The sequence below is a fragment of the Channa argus genome, chromosome 21 (assembly GCF_033026475.1).
Source record: "Channa argus isolate prfri chromosome 21, Channa argus male v1.0, whole genome shotgun sequence".
NCBI classification, from domain to species: domain Eukaryota; kingdom Metazoa; phylum Chordata; class Actinopteri; order Anabantiformes; family Channidae; genus Channa; species Channa argus.
In genome coordinates, this window is record NC_090217.1 from 170,835 (window position 1) to 187,639 (window position 16,805).

Sequence of the window (16,805 nt, forward strand, 5' to 3'; positions counted from 1 at the left end):
AATGTAACAGAAACATGTCCACTTGTGATTACTGGAACAAAAATGACTAAAATACATGTATGTGCCTTAACAAAGAACATAACAGCTTTATAAATTGTGGCCTCCATTTTGCACATTTATGGCAACATGACTTCTTATGGTTAGGAACTATGTGAAAAGTATGAAACCAGCGTGCGAGACTTCATAAAGATGCAAGAGGGTGCAAGATCATCAGTACGTACTGAATGCAAAGTGAAACACAGAGCAATGATTAGCAAATGCAAGAAGAGCCATGCTACCATAGCATACTGGCCCAAAAATCTACAGCATACACAGTTGGCTTATGCAGCCTTGCATTGGAAAACAGATGGATAAATACTTCTGACTTGGCACATGAATTTATCTGTACAAATTAGTGTTTCTGTGACTGATCAGACAGTGTGCCGTTTAAGATCAATGTCTTTGAATGCTGTCCAAAAATCCTCACTCACAAAGCAGCTAGATTCAACTGTGCCAAAAAAATAAAAAGAAGCCCAATGATTATTGGCAGACTCTTTGGTCAGATGAAACCAAAATAAATGGGTTTAGATCAGATGAGTTCCATCATGTTTGCTATGGACCTGGCCAGAACCACCACAGTGATTGTGTCGTGCAGAAACATGAAACATGGAGGCTGCGTGAATGCAGTTTATGGGAGAAGACATTTGTGCACTGTGAATGCGCATTTGTAATATCAAATACTGAATGAAAAAAATGGCTCGCGGTCCCAAGAAGCTTGGCAGGAGAGGAATAATGATCTAAAACTCCCGCCTCAAATGATGATCTGGTCAAATGATGATCTGGAATATCATCTGGCAAACATTTTTGTAAAAGGGAAAGCAACAGAACCCCTTTAATGAAGAGCATTTTAAAAAGCTCCTCTGTAAAGAATGCTAAATCTGTCCACAGATTTGTGCAAGACTGCTATCTTTGACCTGTCATCCAAAAAAAGACTGGCATCAAAAATGTTTATTAAATAAAGTGATCATTTGTACTAATGAAAAGTAGATTAAAAGTTGTACTTCTGGTGCAGTCAATTCTAAAGTTTCATTGTGGTGTAATTATTGAAACATTTCTTTATAGGGCTTCTTTATTTATTCTTCTATGAACATTTTTTATTAATAGACAAGATGTGCAAAATTGTGGATGTGATATTGCCCAGCACTGCCCACAGCTCTTTGAGGGAAGCCTCTCTCTCTCTCTCTCTCTCTCTCTCTCTCTCTCTCTCTCTCTCTCTCTCTCTCACACACACACACACACACACACACACACACACACATACACACACACACACACACAGGTTCTGTGATGCAGCTGCAGATCAGCCTCATTGTATGAGAATATTCAAAGAGGTAAAATAACAGACAGCTGGTGTATACAGGGTGGTCAGGCTGTATTCTGACCCCCTCCCTTCAACCTGCAAAAGCCTCCAGCCCCCATCTGCCCCTGTGCATCTTACAAGCTCGGTGGATACAGCATCATGATGGCTGTGCTGCCTCTCTGCCTGCTCTCCAATCTAATCCCATGAGTGAGTGTGGGAGCAGGGAGGACTGACAGAGTGAGACATGAAGTGGGTCACGCAAAAATGAGGCCATGCAGGGTTTGAACTGTGGCAGGACCTCCCATCTGGCAAAGAGCTGTCCTACCTTCAGTATCTGCCATGGGCACAAATGAAACAGGGCAAGGCAGCTGGCTCAGGTTTCCCCCAGGGATGTTCTCCTGCCTCAGTACAGTATTCAGTGATGATCTTCCTCAAATGTTGTTCTGCTCTGAATTTGTTCTGTCATCTTGAGGGAACTGAAACCTTCTCTAAATCACAGTAACACTACAGAAGTATGATTTGCACTTCTTACTTGTGCATTTCTTCCATATCTCCTTCCATCGTGTGCATGTGAGTGATGCTAAAATGTGTGATAAGACAGTTGGTGAACAGTTATACATTCATGAGATATGACATAAGAAAGACTGGGTGTGGTAAAAAAGAGGTGTGAATGGCTTTTAAATCATGTCCTGCTATCACCAGAATAAAATTCCTTAGGTTTACTATAGTAAAATGTAGAATGGAGCTTTAGAAAAGTCGTGGCCAATATGTGTTATCAGGATATGAATACAACTGCACGATGCATAAATGTATTTAAATAATGGAGGTAGGGCTTCTGCTTTCGAAATATGGGTCAGGGTTAGTATATGAGAGCTGTAGGTAGCAGAAACAGTTACACGTATCTATGCCCACTAAGAAGACCCATTGAAAAGAAAACCAGGCAGAAGGAGAGACAGATCAGCTGAGTCTTTACATTCTTTCATAAAAACTATATGGAAACGCCGGTCAAACGCCGGTGCATGGAACTTTTGTGTGAAATAAAAATGGCATTACTGCCATAAGTTCTCCTGTCTAATCATGCCAGCCTATGTATACTATAGCCAGCATAAGGTTAATAATTATAGTGAATAGCAGTTTGCAAATACACACTAAATCTTGAAATCTAGTTTGGCTGACTGCAGCATTATCAAACTTTTTATGATTGAAGTTAGTGGCTTTACACATATTGTGTTTATTAACATTAAAATAAAACCATAGTATTTCCCTTACTGCAGCTAAGGTTCCTTTGCTGCCTCAACCAAACCACACAAAGGACTCTGGAAGGTCTGTGGGGTGACATTTGTGTGCTTTGTACATTTGCCTTCTACCTCAACCACTTCTAATCACTCACTTTCTGTAACACACTGGTATTAGTAGATTAACATATTATTTTTTGTTTTGAACAGTGTATATACACATTAGATATAGCTCCATCTGCTGTTAACACTACTAAGCAGCATTAACAACAGTCGTTTTACTGACACTACCTCATACTCCAAACCATTCATTGCTTGTGTCTCAGCATGGTAAGCCTGCTGCCTTGTTGTGGAAAGATGAAAGTGTGAATTCGAGTGAGATGAAGATTGATTGATTTCCATCAAGTGCTTCTGGATCCAGAAATCCTCCTATATTACAGGCAGAAAACACATTTAGAATAGACAAAATACAAAAGGCTTGCAGCTATTTGTTAAAGGGTTTTTACCTTCTCCTGACCAACTCATATCTGTATAAAGGTGTTTGTATTGTTTATTGGTTGGTTTTGTAATGTATCATGGAAGGATGTTGTGCCGTGTCTATGTCCAAATGTTTGCAGTTGGTTTAAAATCATTACAAGTTTAAAGTAACAGGAGCAGTTTGGGGAATCCTCTCTTGTCTGCTGTCGTAAATAGAATCAGATGAGAAGATCAATATCAGTGTCTGTTTGCGAAGCACAGCTTGAAATTATTAAAATGTTGCTCACAGAACAATGATGTATCTATGTAATTTTCTAAATCCATTACAACCAGTTACAACATCTAATAATGTAAAAGGCCATTGTTTTTACATACATAGAGTAAATATTTGGTCAAACACGTGAATTTCAGTAACAATAATTAGTATTTTCTGTTTTACTTTAGTATTTCTGTTTCCTTCTACTTAATAATTTAAATGTAGGTGATTCAAAGTTTTGTTCTGTCTGTTCAGAAATATCACACAACTGCTTGATTCACTTCCTTCACTCATGTATTCAAATGATTTCTGTAATACATTTCTATGCTTTTTTCTGATAAAATCAATATCCATCAGGAGCTATCTTTCAACAACCATCAGAACTTCTGTTTCTGAAATTTCTAACTTAATTCAAAAAATTTAAATCAACTTGCCAATGAGACGCACTTCCAACTGTTCTTGTTAAAGCAACTTTTTCTTCCCTTTCCCCTCTAAATTTTTTTTTGTCCTTTAGGCTTATCCCGTGAGTTCAGGGTCACCACAGCGGATCATTGTCTGCATGTTGATTTAACACAGTTTTACGCTGGATGCTGCCCTTCCTGACGCAACCCTACCCAGTTTCTTCCGGGCTTGGACCAGCACTGCACAGCTGGGGAAGGAAATGAGCTTTTGGGGGTTCAGTGTCTTGCCCAGTCTTGCCCTTTGACATATCAATATTTTCTACATACCTGATCAAGCCACTGACCGTGTGGTCCATTTACGTTTGCCATACCAACTGAGCTACAGCCGCCCCCTCCCTTGCCCCTCTCATGACACACAAAATTCACTCTTCACTTATCACTTGAATTGTTCCCTCTCCTCTCAAAACAGCTGCTGTTTCTCCCATTGTCAAAAAGTCTGGTGCAGATCCCAATGACGTCAAAAATCTGCGTCCTATCTCCAATTTTCCTTTTCACTCTAGGATTCTAGAAAATCACTTCTCTGCTCCCTGTGCATCTAACACACAATAATCTTTATGAACAGGTCCAGTCTGGTTCCACCCTCTGCATTCTACTGAAACATCTTTACTTAAAATTATCAATGATCTCATTCTGCTGCACCTGATTCTGGTCTTTTGTCAATCCTCATTCTACTTGACCTAAGTGCAGCCTTTGATACCATTTCACATTCCATCCTTTTAGACAGATGTCTGTCTAAGATGATTCTGAGTATACGAGAATCAGATTAAAAATACAAAATGCAGTATAATTATGACTCATTAAAATATTAATGATTTGATTCAAAACATGTCATCATATCATTACCAAAACATCACCAGCTGCACCATAATCACATTAATATACCAATAATTATAATCTAATGTCATTTTAATTTTTGCACTTTCTTTAGTCTTACTTAAGACAGCAATCTTCTTACACCGCTGTTATCTTCACTGTACTGTCCATGTCACTCAATTAGTTTTGCAGTGCTGCTTGCTTTTACTGCTGAACGTGCAAGTAAAAATTACCATGTAAATGTTAAAGTTATTTGACATAAATAAACAAGTCATAGTTTAGATGACCAGATTGGTACAATACACAAATTTATTGTTACAGCATCTGGACACTGAGCTATCTACTCTACTAAAACTGTCATTACACAAAGAAATACTGGACTGTGTATTTTCTCTCCTGTATTCTAGAGTAATACACTTGCATACAAACTCACACTCAATCAGCTCCACTACTTCAGGTGCAATTACTAACACACAGTCACAGCCACTACCAGAAAGGAAATTCTGTCACACTAATGTTTATTTTTTGATCAAAGATGTTTGCAAAAAGCTGAAGGTCAATTTGTCTAAAATGAGACCTAGAAATCCATTTGGGAAAGTGGGAGCAATGAGCTTCAGGTTTCAGGGCTGCAAGAAGTGTTTCTCCATGAAAGGGGTAATGTCATGCAGTGTAATGTTTGTTCTGGTGCAAACAATAGCCCAACATTAGGCTTCTCAAAGTGTCATCAACTGCAAGGACAAGCAGCAGGGATGTTATTGTAGCAGTAGTCAGGAAATCAAACACTTTACAGAGTGGTACTAACAAATGAGTAGTTCCCAAATAAAGTCTGAATCAAGAACTGATGTAAGAAGCAACGAATCATTAATGATTAATTCATATCTATGCTGAACCTTTTTCTACATTCCTGATTAAGTCTGAATCTGTGACTATCAAATTAAACTAGTTACTCATTCATAGCTCATTATTTTAATGATAATTTAAATCACTTTCTAAATTATGTCTTTTTTCAACTATGACCAACTGATTCACACAGAGTATTTTCTCCCCTTACCATATATTTTTGTCAGCTGGATTAGCTATTTGATTAGAACCATAGACCTCCATTGTTGTCCAACCATTAAAAACACATTTAGTCAGTCTCATCGCTTCTCTTGATTTTTTCATTCCATCTATTTTTTTAAAGTTACTAGAGTTGCAGTTTTTAGAGCAGTCTGAAGCCATATAAGAGCTATATTGATTACACTTCCTTATTTAGCTTCTCACACTTTACAGAACTACATAGATCTTGTCTTAGGTAATTAGTTAACAGTTTTCTAACTTAAAAAAAAATATTTTAGCAAATGAAGTGTGCAGTATCAGGATGTGGGAATGTTCAGACCATCAAATTCAGCTGAACTTCCATGTGTTCGCTGTTTTTCAATAGCTGGAAGCAATAAAGAAGGGATTAACTGCTACTACATTTCAGTGGTAACCTTTGCAAGGTTTGCATTTTTCATTCAAGGTAACTTCATTCTATTGTTTTTTTGGTGTCCGGTTAGAGATTTAATTCAATTCAATTCAATTCAACTTTATTTATATAGCTCCAATTCACAACAAAGTCATCTCAAGGCACTTTACAGAATAAAGTCAAGACTATAAAGATGTATAGAGAGAACCCAACAATTCCCCCTTGAACAAGCCCTAGGCAACAGTGGAGAGGAAAAACTCCCTTTAACGGAAGAAACCTCCAGCATAACCAGGCTAAGGGTGGGTGCCTTGACTGGTTGGGGTGAGTGGAAAGTGAAGAGAGAAAAGAAAAGAGCAACAAAAGCAACAACAAAACATCGAGAAGGCTCATAACTTCAGACATGAGAAAATGCACTCTAAAAGGGTTACCCGAATGTGCTTTTGTCCTCAGTCTCCAGGTGACATCATATTAGTTCTTACTGTAATTTTAAGAGAATCTGGACCATTTTGTGGATAATGCCACAATAATACCCAGTTAGTTGTTGTTGTGTAAGTTGTTTCATTTGTGACTTATTTTAAACTCAGCAGATGCTATAGGTAGTAACTGCCGACAAACAGCAGCTCACTTGTGGGCAGACACTCATGTTATTTAGTCTTAGGAGAAATGTTTTACTAGCTGAATAAGGATGTAAAGTATATTAACATCATGTTTCTTGGTAAATAAAGGACAAAAAGGAAAACTGCAGATGAGAGTTTTAAATTGAAATCCCACCTGAAATGGCCATGCCATTTAACTAGCTGGAAGGCTTTTATTGTAAATGGTAATGGTATATTATGCTTTTCTACCTATTGGTACTCAAAGCACTTCTTCTCATTCACCCATTTGCACTCACAATCACACACATACACTGATAGGGGAGCTACTATGCAGCAGGCCAAATCATACTGGGAGCAACTAAGTTGGGGTTCAGTCTCTTGCTCAAGGACACTTTGAAACTTTGTGACCAGAGGAGCCGCGGGTCAAACCATCAACTGGAGGATTGGTGGATGACCACCCCTCCTTCCTGCACCTCAGTCGCATTTGTGAAATACCAGTGCAAAAAGGTTCTCATCTCTGCTTAGCAGTGATGAGATGCAGTGTTGTAAAAGACTATGTGAGTTTGTAATTAGCAGTAGAAAGTTTGCAGAGAAAACAGAGGAAAAGTTTCTTTAAGTGAAAATTAAAAGATCAGCAAATAAATAAAAATAGGAATACGTCATGGTAAACTATGATACCAAACTTTAGAAACGTGTATTGTCGACAAAGTCTGTTTCAACCAGTGGTCTTGTTATCTGCAGCTCTGGTCACCAACATGGAAAAGCAGGTCTCACAGTTCTGATCAAGTGACAGTTGTTGGCCACTAGAAGTTTTGTTATTGCTTTTTGTTGCTCTGTTCTTTTCTCTCTCCCCTTTCCACTCACCCCAACCGGTCGAGGCAGATGGCCGTCCACCCTGAGCCTGGTTCTGCTGGAGGTTTCTTCCGTTAAAGGGAGTTTTTCCTCTCCACTGTTGCCTATGGCTTGCTCCAGGGGGAATTGTTGGGTTCTCTTTATATATCTTTATAATCTTGACTTTATTCTGTAAAGTGCCCTGAGATGACTTTGTTGTGAATTGGCGCTATATAAATAAAGTTGAATTGAATTGAATAGAAGGCAGCAAACATGGTTTGAGCAGCTATTCTGCGAGAGGACAAGCACAACAAAAGAAGAGCGACCTGCGTATGTGTCAAGTCATGTGGACCTTGTCCTTATTTCACTGTCACTCCAAACTATTTGAAGGCATATTCATTACTGACTACAGAAAAAAAAAGAATTGGGTAATGTGTCCTGTTTTGCTGCACTGCTAAGTGCCACTGGAATATGTATTTGGCAGTGACATGCCGTATGTAGAGTTTATTTTGGAATCCAGTTCAGTTGCAGTGGACGGCTCTGAGTAATGCTGCAATAAATACCCAGACAAGGACAAGAATGCCCTTGTGAGGAATCTCCAGCCCACCATCAACTTTATGCTTACTCATCCATCGCTTCCGTACAGCAGCAAAACTGTGATGGTGACTTAATTTCTCATTGCAGACATGTTTCTGACTCAGAAGTACTGGTTTGTAGTACCACTATAACATTTTTCATACATTTTCCATATAATCCTAATTATATTGGATTTTTTGTATAAAGTAACTTGATGATGTAAACATTAGGCAATATTTAAAAGATATCAACAATACATAACCCTGTAGAGGCCAAACTTTTCTGCACCATGCACCTTTGGGTTTCTTCCTGCATTTTGTTACATGAATCTGTAGGATGTTACAATTTAAATCACTGTTTAAATGCAGTGTTATTAGTGACAGAGCGTGTCATCTACATGTCAACAACAACATTTTCACTTAGCTATTAGGTACAGTATATTATCTCTAAAAATCAAATAAGGTTACTGTGAAACTTCAGTTGTACTTGTTTAATCTATGCTCCCCAGAGAATTTTTGTCTATTTTAGACCTTTCCTCTAGAGCAACCTTTAAGTCAAATTGCAAAGAAAGATTGTATGTAAGAACACCAAAGGCGACACTTTAATTTCTATGACATTAGCTGAGGACATTTTCTTCTCTAAAGAGAGAGAGTATATTTTTGTAGTGTATGTAGCACCAATAATTATATTTTATATTATTTGCATATTGACCGGTTTCACATGCACCTTCTATTCTACAGGTCCTGAGTGTGAACTGGAATTTGAATTTGAATATATATGTAATGAACTTTTTAACTCAGAGATTTTTAAAGTAATAAATCAGATGGTAGCTTTACTAGAGAAGAGCTGTTTAAAAAGGTTTCAGGACTACAGAGACATTCTATTCTCAGGTGTTACAGAGTGATACCTCCTACTTTATATAGACAGTCTTTGGCAGACATGGGATTTTCTCCACCACTATGCAGAGAGGACACACACTCACAGCATGTTTCTATTGTCGTGTCATGTGTTTACTTGAATTAACTAGTCATCTAATAATTGATTGCGACTGTGGCGCAGGAAGATAGAGCGGTTGTCCACCAATCTCACAGTTGTTGGTTCAATCCCCGGCTCCTCCGGTCACATGTCGAAGTGTCCTTGAGCAAGACACTGAACCCCAACTTAGTTGCTCCCAGTGAGTGTTGGCCAGCTGCATAGCAGCTCCCCCATCGGTGTATGAATGTGTGAGTGTGAATGGGTGAATAAGAATCAGTGTAAAGCGCTTTGAGTGCCAATAGGTAGAAAAGCGCTATATAAGTGCAGACCATTTACCATTAGTTTTGTAAAGTGATTAATTTTTTTTGTTTAACTACTCATCCAGTTAATAGATTACTTAGTAAATGAACAAGTCTGATCAAACAGTTAATTAACTAGTCCTTTAGTTAACTGATCAGAGATGGCATCATTCTCTCAGACAGATTAGAAAACAGAGACCAAATAGTCATGGGAGGCTATTAAATGTACCTGGGCATTCATATGCAGCTCATTGGGATAGCAGCCAGCACTGCTTTCCCAGTGTGCTCTGTTGCCGATGGTGCATTGAGCTGCATTCATAAATGCCAAGTGCTATTTGCTTTCCATAGGTCCCCTGTTTAGATTTTAATAGAAAGAAAAAACATTTTATGTTTGTTATTGGGTGCATGAGAGTGTTGTGACCACTTTTTTTTTGTTGTACTACTGATAAGAGGAAACTGTTGTGCTCTGCATTCACCAGCTCAAAATCTCTTACCTCAATCGACTCTGACCAATTGTCAGGACAAGGGCCTGAATTGCCAAGATCCCCTTTTTTAAACTAAAGTACATCTTCAACACAACTGTGTGTCCAGCAAATAGAGGGCAGGTGTTCCGACATAAGAGATAGTGCAGCTATATTATATAATATATATATGTGTATTATCTGAATGGTATGTCAACAAGCACAAATTATATGCTCATACTTGATTGTCAGTGCAGTATTTTCTGCAATGAGCAATAGAGGAAAGGCTTTTTAAAAGCCTGCAATGTCAGTGCACATAAAGTTTATTGTAGGTTTTCTCCTGTAGTGAATTCTTATTGCAGTATTCTGCATGTAACCAGTATGAAGTGTAGGGACACTGGGAGCTGTGTTCAAATAGGAGCTGTTTGAGTAATAATCCCTATAGTGGAAGCTGGTGAATCTATTGCGGGGGTCATCACATTTACTGGCCTGTCTTAAATCCTTCCAATCTCAAAGGCTTCCTCAAATATAAGGAAATCCATGTCAACCACATGACTCTACTGCACAAGACAGATGACTGGCAGCCACCTTCCTGCTATTGCAATAACACCAGTGGAAATCGTTACTGTAAAGCCAGCACGAGTTAAGATCTAGATGAAATACTAAGGGGAAAAGCTCTGAGGCAAGAGGCATGTCTCCACTAAAAGCACGGATTACATATGAATACCACTGATTTATCAATGTTGCATAATAATGGCAAACAATAAGGATAAAGGGGTTAAAACATTAATTGATTTTCTTTCTAAAACCACGAAAGAAATCAGACTTAAAGAAAATGTAAAAAAAACTTGTTTGTTCACTGTGAGTTCCTCCGTCACAGTTGTTTAGAAACGGATTGGAGAAGCAGCTACAGTGAAACATTTCATCTAGAAATCCCACACACATCACCAGGCCAGAGACATTTATAATTAAAATGAATGGCTCTCTTGACTGACTAGTTAATAGCTTTTGAAGAACACATCATTCCTCTGACAGCTGTTGTGTGTATAGGTAAGAGAAATCTATGTTGACAGGCTTCCTTCAGCATTTATTCAGTAAGATTCCATACAGCAGCATATGACCATTGTTTTAGGGGATGAGTAATTTGCCAGTGTGTTTGTGTGTGTGTGCTTAATTAATAGTATAACCTCTTTAGCTGAATCATGCCCCAGTGGAACAATTGTGTGTTAATGTTCTCCACATTCCTGCACAATGTGTCATGAGTGTGGATCTTATGTAATTGTCCATGAGTCATTGGTTTTCCTGCATTAAATAAATATCATTTGTTTTTTACTGCAGGTTCAATTGCAAGGTGTTCCTACATCAAGTATCACTACTCCTCGGCTACAATACCCAAAAATCTTTCATACAACATCACCAAGACAATAAGGCAGGATGAGTGGCACTCCCTCCGTAAGTCTGATACAGTCTCTTTTCTGTCTTTTGTGAGAACATTCACATTTATTTTTATATAGAATATATGTTGCCTGCTCTGTCTGTCAAGTAATATTGTAAAACATCTGAGGGAATTCAAAAGAGTTATACTCTTATCTTACTGTGCCAGCTCATCAGTTCACAGTGGGTGAGCTTGATATCATAACCTGTGCACACAACTCCTCCCTCTGGTGTCAAATGTCACATGTGTACATAAGCTATGCACAGGATAAGTTCGACACTTTATGGTTCAAAGGGGATAAACACTTTTGGTTTTAATGACATAGGTATCATATCAGTTCCTTGTTTGTTCTGTCCCTATCTATCTTTTGTGGGGATAATGAAAATTCAAGTCTCTTTGAATTAGGATCCAGTCTAAATAACACTAATGTATGAGCCTTATTTGTCCATTTAGACCCAGACAGAATAAATAAAGAAGCTGGGCGAATTTTTCTCCACACTACTGTTTGCATTTGCAATTATATCAGCAAGAATACGAGTATTGTCAGGGGAATCCAGTGAAACTATAGCCGTTCCTTTAGGCATGTTTTAGCTCTCCAGTTGCATGGCCACTGAGTCAAATGGAAAGATGATCTGACCTCAAACTGTCACAGTCTCAAACTGACTAGTCCTTGTCTGTCAAGTGACAGGCTTGGGAAAAGCTCCTGTCTCCTCCAAACCGCAGAGGACTACTCGGCTGTCTATTTCCTTCCCTCTTCTTCCCACTATCCTGCTCTGTAAAACGAAGCAGGGAGCATCATATGTGTTTATTATTACATAAAGGTGGAAAATTTTATTATTTTGTCTCATATGTTATTAAAAAGGGTTAGCACTCTGATTAAATGGTCAATATAACTGTGCAAAGAAACAACCTCAGTCATCACCTGATGCAAGATGATATAAAACAGTGTCAACTGTTATACTATTGATATATTTTCTATGTCTTTAAAAAAAATGTAATGAAATACATTCAGGACAAACTTGTGTAACCTCACATTAAGGTCCTGGGTTCAATCTTACCTGGGCCTTATCTTTGTAGAGCCCCTGTGTTCTCCGCATGCCTGCATGGGTTTCCTCTGGGTGCAAAGACAAATGATCAGGGTTATTATTCACTCTAAATTCTCTGTATGTGTAAAAAATGAGGATGAATGGTTGTCAGTCTCATGTTGTAAAAATAATTAACAGATGGATGATACTGAATTCAGTTGCATCTAGCTATTCTGCCACAAAGGCCTGAATGATGAGATACTGATGGTCGTCCTTTTGAGAGCTTCTCCATTTTCTGCAAAGGAACTCTGTCTGAGTGACTGCTGCATTCCTGTCATCTCCCACCAAGGCCTGTCTTGGCTGGTTAGAGGGACTGCTATATAGTACTGCTGGTTTCAAACTTTATGTATTTCACAATCACTGAAGCAGCTGTGCTGCTGATAACACTTGCCTCAAAACTATATCATTATGGGCTAAAAAGAATTCCCTATGCACAGGGGGTGTGGTGTGAGCATAGCATAATCAGCACATAGTCTTGAAAAGCACATTTGGGTCTATACCGGGCATGTCTTTGAATGAACGTATTAAAAAAAATTTAGACACAGTGTCAGACTTGACTTGGTTTTATTCCAATGTTAAGATGGCCTTGAGTGGTTGGATTGAAGCAGGAAGCTTCAGGAAGTGGAGAACAACAACGTTTTTATTTTCACCAACACAGAAAACACAAAACATGAATAAAGTTCACAGAGAACCATAAATAGAAAAGGCCCTAACAGCAGCACACTGATGTTAAATGGCAGTCTTTTAATAACCTGCTACTGAGCTCCTACCATTCAGCAGGGCAATCGGATTCTTCTATTTATTAACTGCAGGAATAGTCAGTGCCTTCCAAGAACCATTGAAATGGTGTTCAATCACCCAGGGGATATTTTGGCCCAAACACCTTAAGAAAGAAATACATCAGAGGGGATTGAATTGCCAAGATACTGCATGTTGACCATCCCCTAGTGCACAAATTTCACTACACCTTTACCAATTACCCAGTTACTTTGTCCAAGGTGACATAAAGAAATTTCCTCTGTAGGCTTAACCAACCTTTCACCCTAATAATTTTCTCTAAAAGGCCTTCATCACAGCTATGTGATAAAAGTTCAACTTTTTGGTCATCGAAAACAAGACTACTAAATATAATACAAAAAATACATTTGAACAGTTATTGTTCAATTATTTACTTCATTCAAAGTATATGTTACATAATCATGTTGACAATGATTCACTGGTCAGAGATGAAGAGGAGCTTTATCACATTTACTCCCACCTTCTCCATAAGAACACACTACCTCAGTTTTCAGGGATCCCAGACAGACAGTCAGCCACAGTGTGGGTCTTCCCTGATCTGTAGTGATCTGCAGGGTAAATTACCACCCAGCAGTCCATGTCTTGGCATCCTTCATCCGATACAGCCACTGAAGATGTATTTAAGTTCAATGCCACACTTCATAGCCACATAACCACTAACACTTCTTTTCCACTGTAGAATACATTCTTACAATGTTCAAAAGTTTGAGACTAAGGAACCCTGGCTTAATTTCTCCATCTACATCTACAAGAAGACTCCTCCCAGACCAACTCTGGATGCACCCTTTAGCAACAAAAACTGATTGTGTGCAGATAGTGTCTTTCAGCTCTCTAAAAGCTCTGTCACATTCCTCTGTTTGTTGCACCTTGTTGGGCGATAAAGCTCTAGTGAAATTATTTAATACTGCTGAACTCTCTGGAAAGTAGGAGACTTCCTGTACCATCCCAATAGAGTGAGGAAAATCTTTACATTCTTCTTGTTGGGAAGGATTGAATAGGCTTCACGGTCCCCACATGAGGCTTGATTTTGCCAGAGCACATCACATAGTCCAGGAATCTTTTTCCTGAGAGACCTACAGCCATCACAGATATAAAGTAGACCCCCCTCCTTTGATGGCAGGAAAATTATTGTTAGTCACCTTCTGAATTCCCTTCACTCCCAAAAGCTGATAAAATAGTTTTAAGTTTAAATTTAGTAAATCATTGATCTTAATGTTTCTGTTTCATGGTTAACAGTTTTACATTTAGTATATTTTGCTCTAAACAAATGTACACTTCCCACCAAGAGATCATCAATTTGAAATACTCTGTGGATAGGTTTATTAGTTCTAGATAAGGACATCGCATTTTTTGGGTTAAAGAAAAGAGCTTCTGCTGCGTATGCAAATGCAGTAAAAGGGTTTCGCTCAATTACTGCTACTTTCTACTCTAATTTGGCTTTAGTAAGGATGTGTTTCATCTTTACTATCTTGGTAAGCTCAGGAAAAGACATAGCTCATTTTTATGGCAGGAAGGTCACCCCTCCTTATTCCAAACTGTCTAATGTCCTTATTACCAGGCCTATCGACTACCATTTCAGTAGGAGATAACTCCACTTATCTAACTGATGGCCTGGCTCCCTGAGTATAAAAACTGAAAAAAAATAAAAATATGGAAATAGCAATAGGGTGAATAAACAAAACCTGCACTCACTCCGCAATCAATAACAGGCCAGGTAGTGCCAGCTGGAATTACATCTCTGATTGACCCACTAAAAAATGAGGAGTAGGCAAAACTCAAGAGTTTTACTCTTTACCAGTACCACATACACTGAAATTTAGACATCCTATCAAAAATCTCACAAGTGTCCCCTTTGCTATGATTCACTTTCAATTCAATTCAATTCAACTTTATTTATATGGGGCCAATTCACAACAAAGTCATCTCAGGGCACTTTACAGAATAAAGTCAAAACTATAAAGATGTATAGAGAGAACCCAACAATCCCCCCTTGAACAAGCCATAGGCAACAGTGGAGAGGAAAAACTTCCTTTAACACAAAAAACCTCCAGCAGAACCAGGCTCAGGGTAGACGGCCATCTGCCTTGACCGTTTGAGGTGAGTGGAAAGGGGAGAGAGAAAAGAACAGATCAACAAAAAGCAACAACAAAACATCGGGCAGATTGGTAGGACCAGTAGCTGCACACTGGAAAACCCAGCTTCAAAGCCGGGGACAGCTGCACAAAGGGACAGAGAGAGGGGGACAGAGAAGGACAAAGACAACTACGGGAGAGAACGCACAGAGTTAATGACATACAGTGGTGACAATTGCTGGGTGAGAGGAGAGGAGAGAGGGTCAAGAGGAGGAAAGGAGCTCAGTGCATCGGGGGGTGGGTCCCCCAGCAGTCTAAGCCTATAGCAGCATAACTATAACTAACTATATGCTTTATTAAAGAGGAAGGTTTCATGCCTAGACTTAAAAGTAGAGAGGGTGTCTGCTTCCCGAATCTGAACTGGGAGCTGGTTCCACAGGAGAGGAGCTTGATAGCTAAAGGCTCTACTTCCCATTCTACCTTTTGAAATTCTGGGAACCACAAGTAGGCCTGCATTCTAAGAATAAAGTGGTCTACTGGGATGATATGGTGCTATGAGATCTTCTATATATGATGGAGCCTGACCGCTCAGAGCTTTATACTGATACTGGATTGATTGGCTGCTCGTGCGGTAAGCGTATCGCGTCACTTCCTGTTTCTGCACACTCTTGGGTTTCTACCGAAGGATTGTTTACTGATTAATTGTAGCTGTTATTTTTACTTAAATAAGTGGTTTCTTCGCACAAGAATTAATACTTAGTCGTAACATACGCTTGTATTACACAAGCACCTGCTTTTGTAAAACATAACCAGCTAAAGTTTACAAATTCCACATTTCACTTATATTAGCTACGTTAGCTTAGCAATGGCTTCTCTGTCTCCCTCTGTTTCTCCTTCTCTCACTTGCTCGGTGTGTCTTATGTTCAGTTTTTCCTCTGCCTCCTTTAGTGATAATGGTATATGTAATAAGTGTAAGGTTTTTGCAGCTTTGGAGGCGAGGCTCACGGAATTGGAAGCACAGCTCCGCACCATGGAAAACAACTCAGCTAGTCAGGCCCCGGTAGCTGGTGCGGGCCGACCTAGCGTAGCCCCTGCTAGCTGTCCCCCGGCAGTTCCCGAGCAGCCGGGAAGCCAGTCCGCCTGGGTGACGGTTCGTAAGAGATCTAATCCTAAACAGACGCCCGAGGTTCACCACCAGTCGGTTCACGTTTCTAACCGATTTTCCCCACTCAGCGACACACCCGCTGAGAAACCAACTCTGGTAATTGGCAGCTCCATAGTCAGAAACGTGAAGTTAGAGACTCCAGCGGCCCTAGTCAAATGTCTTCCTGGGGCCAGAGCGGGCGACGTTGAATCATATTTGAAACTCCTGGCTAAGGATAAACGTAAATACAGTAATATTATTATTCACGTGGGAGTTAATGACGCCCGATTATGCAAATCGGAGGTCACTAAAATGAACGTTGAATCGGTGTGTAACTTGTCCCCTGCCAAATCTGACCAGTGACGACATGTACACCCGCATGTCGTCATTCAACCGCTGGCTGTCTAGGTGGTGTCCAGCAAACGATGTGGGCTACATAGACAATTGGAAACGTTTCTGGGGAAAACCTAGGCTGATTAGGAGAGATGGCATCCATCCTACTTTA

General features: G+C 39.4%; 1 protein-coding gene across 4 annotated transcripts in view; it reads left to right on the plus strand.

Moving 5' to 3' along the window:
- Positions 1-16,805, plus strand: part of tmem178bb (transmembrane protein 178Bb) — a 129,402-nt gene that overhangs the window by 63,237 nt on the left and 49,360 nt on the right. For 3 of the 4 annotated variants that reach the window (XM_067490652.1, XM_067490649.1, XM_067490650.1), the window contains exon 3: positions 11,105-11,218. The exons of the other annotated variant lie outside the window; for it this stretch is intronic. In XM_067490652.1, the coding sequence (XP_067346753.1) occupies positions 11,105-11,218 (114 nt within the window). The remainder of the gene's footprint in view (positions 1-11,104; positions 11,219-16,805) is intronic. 4 annotated transcript variants of the gene reach the window in all.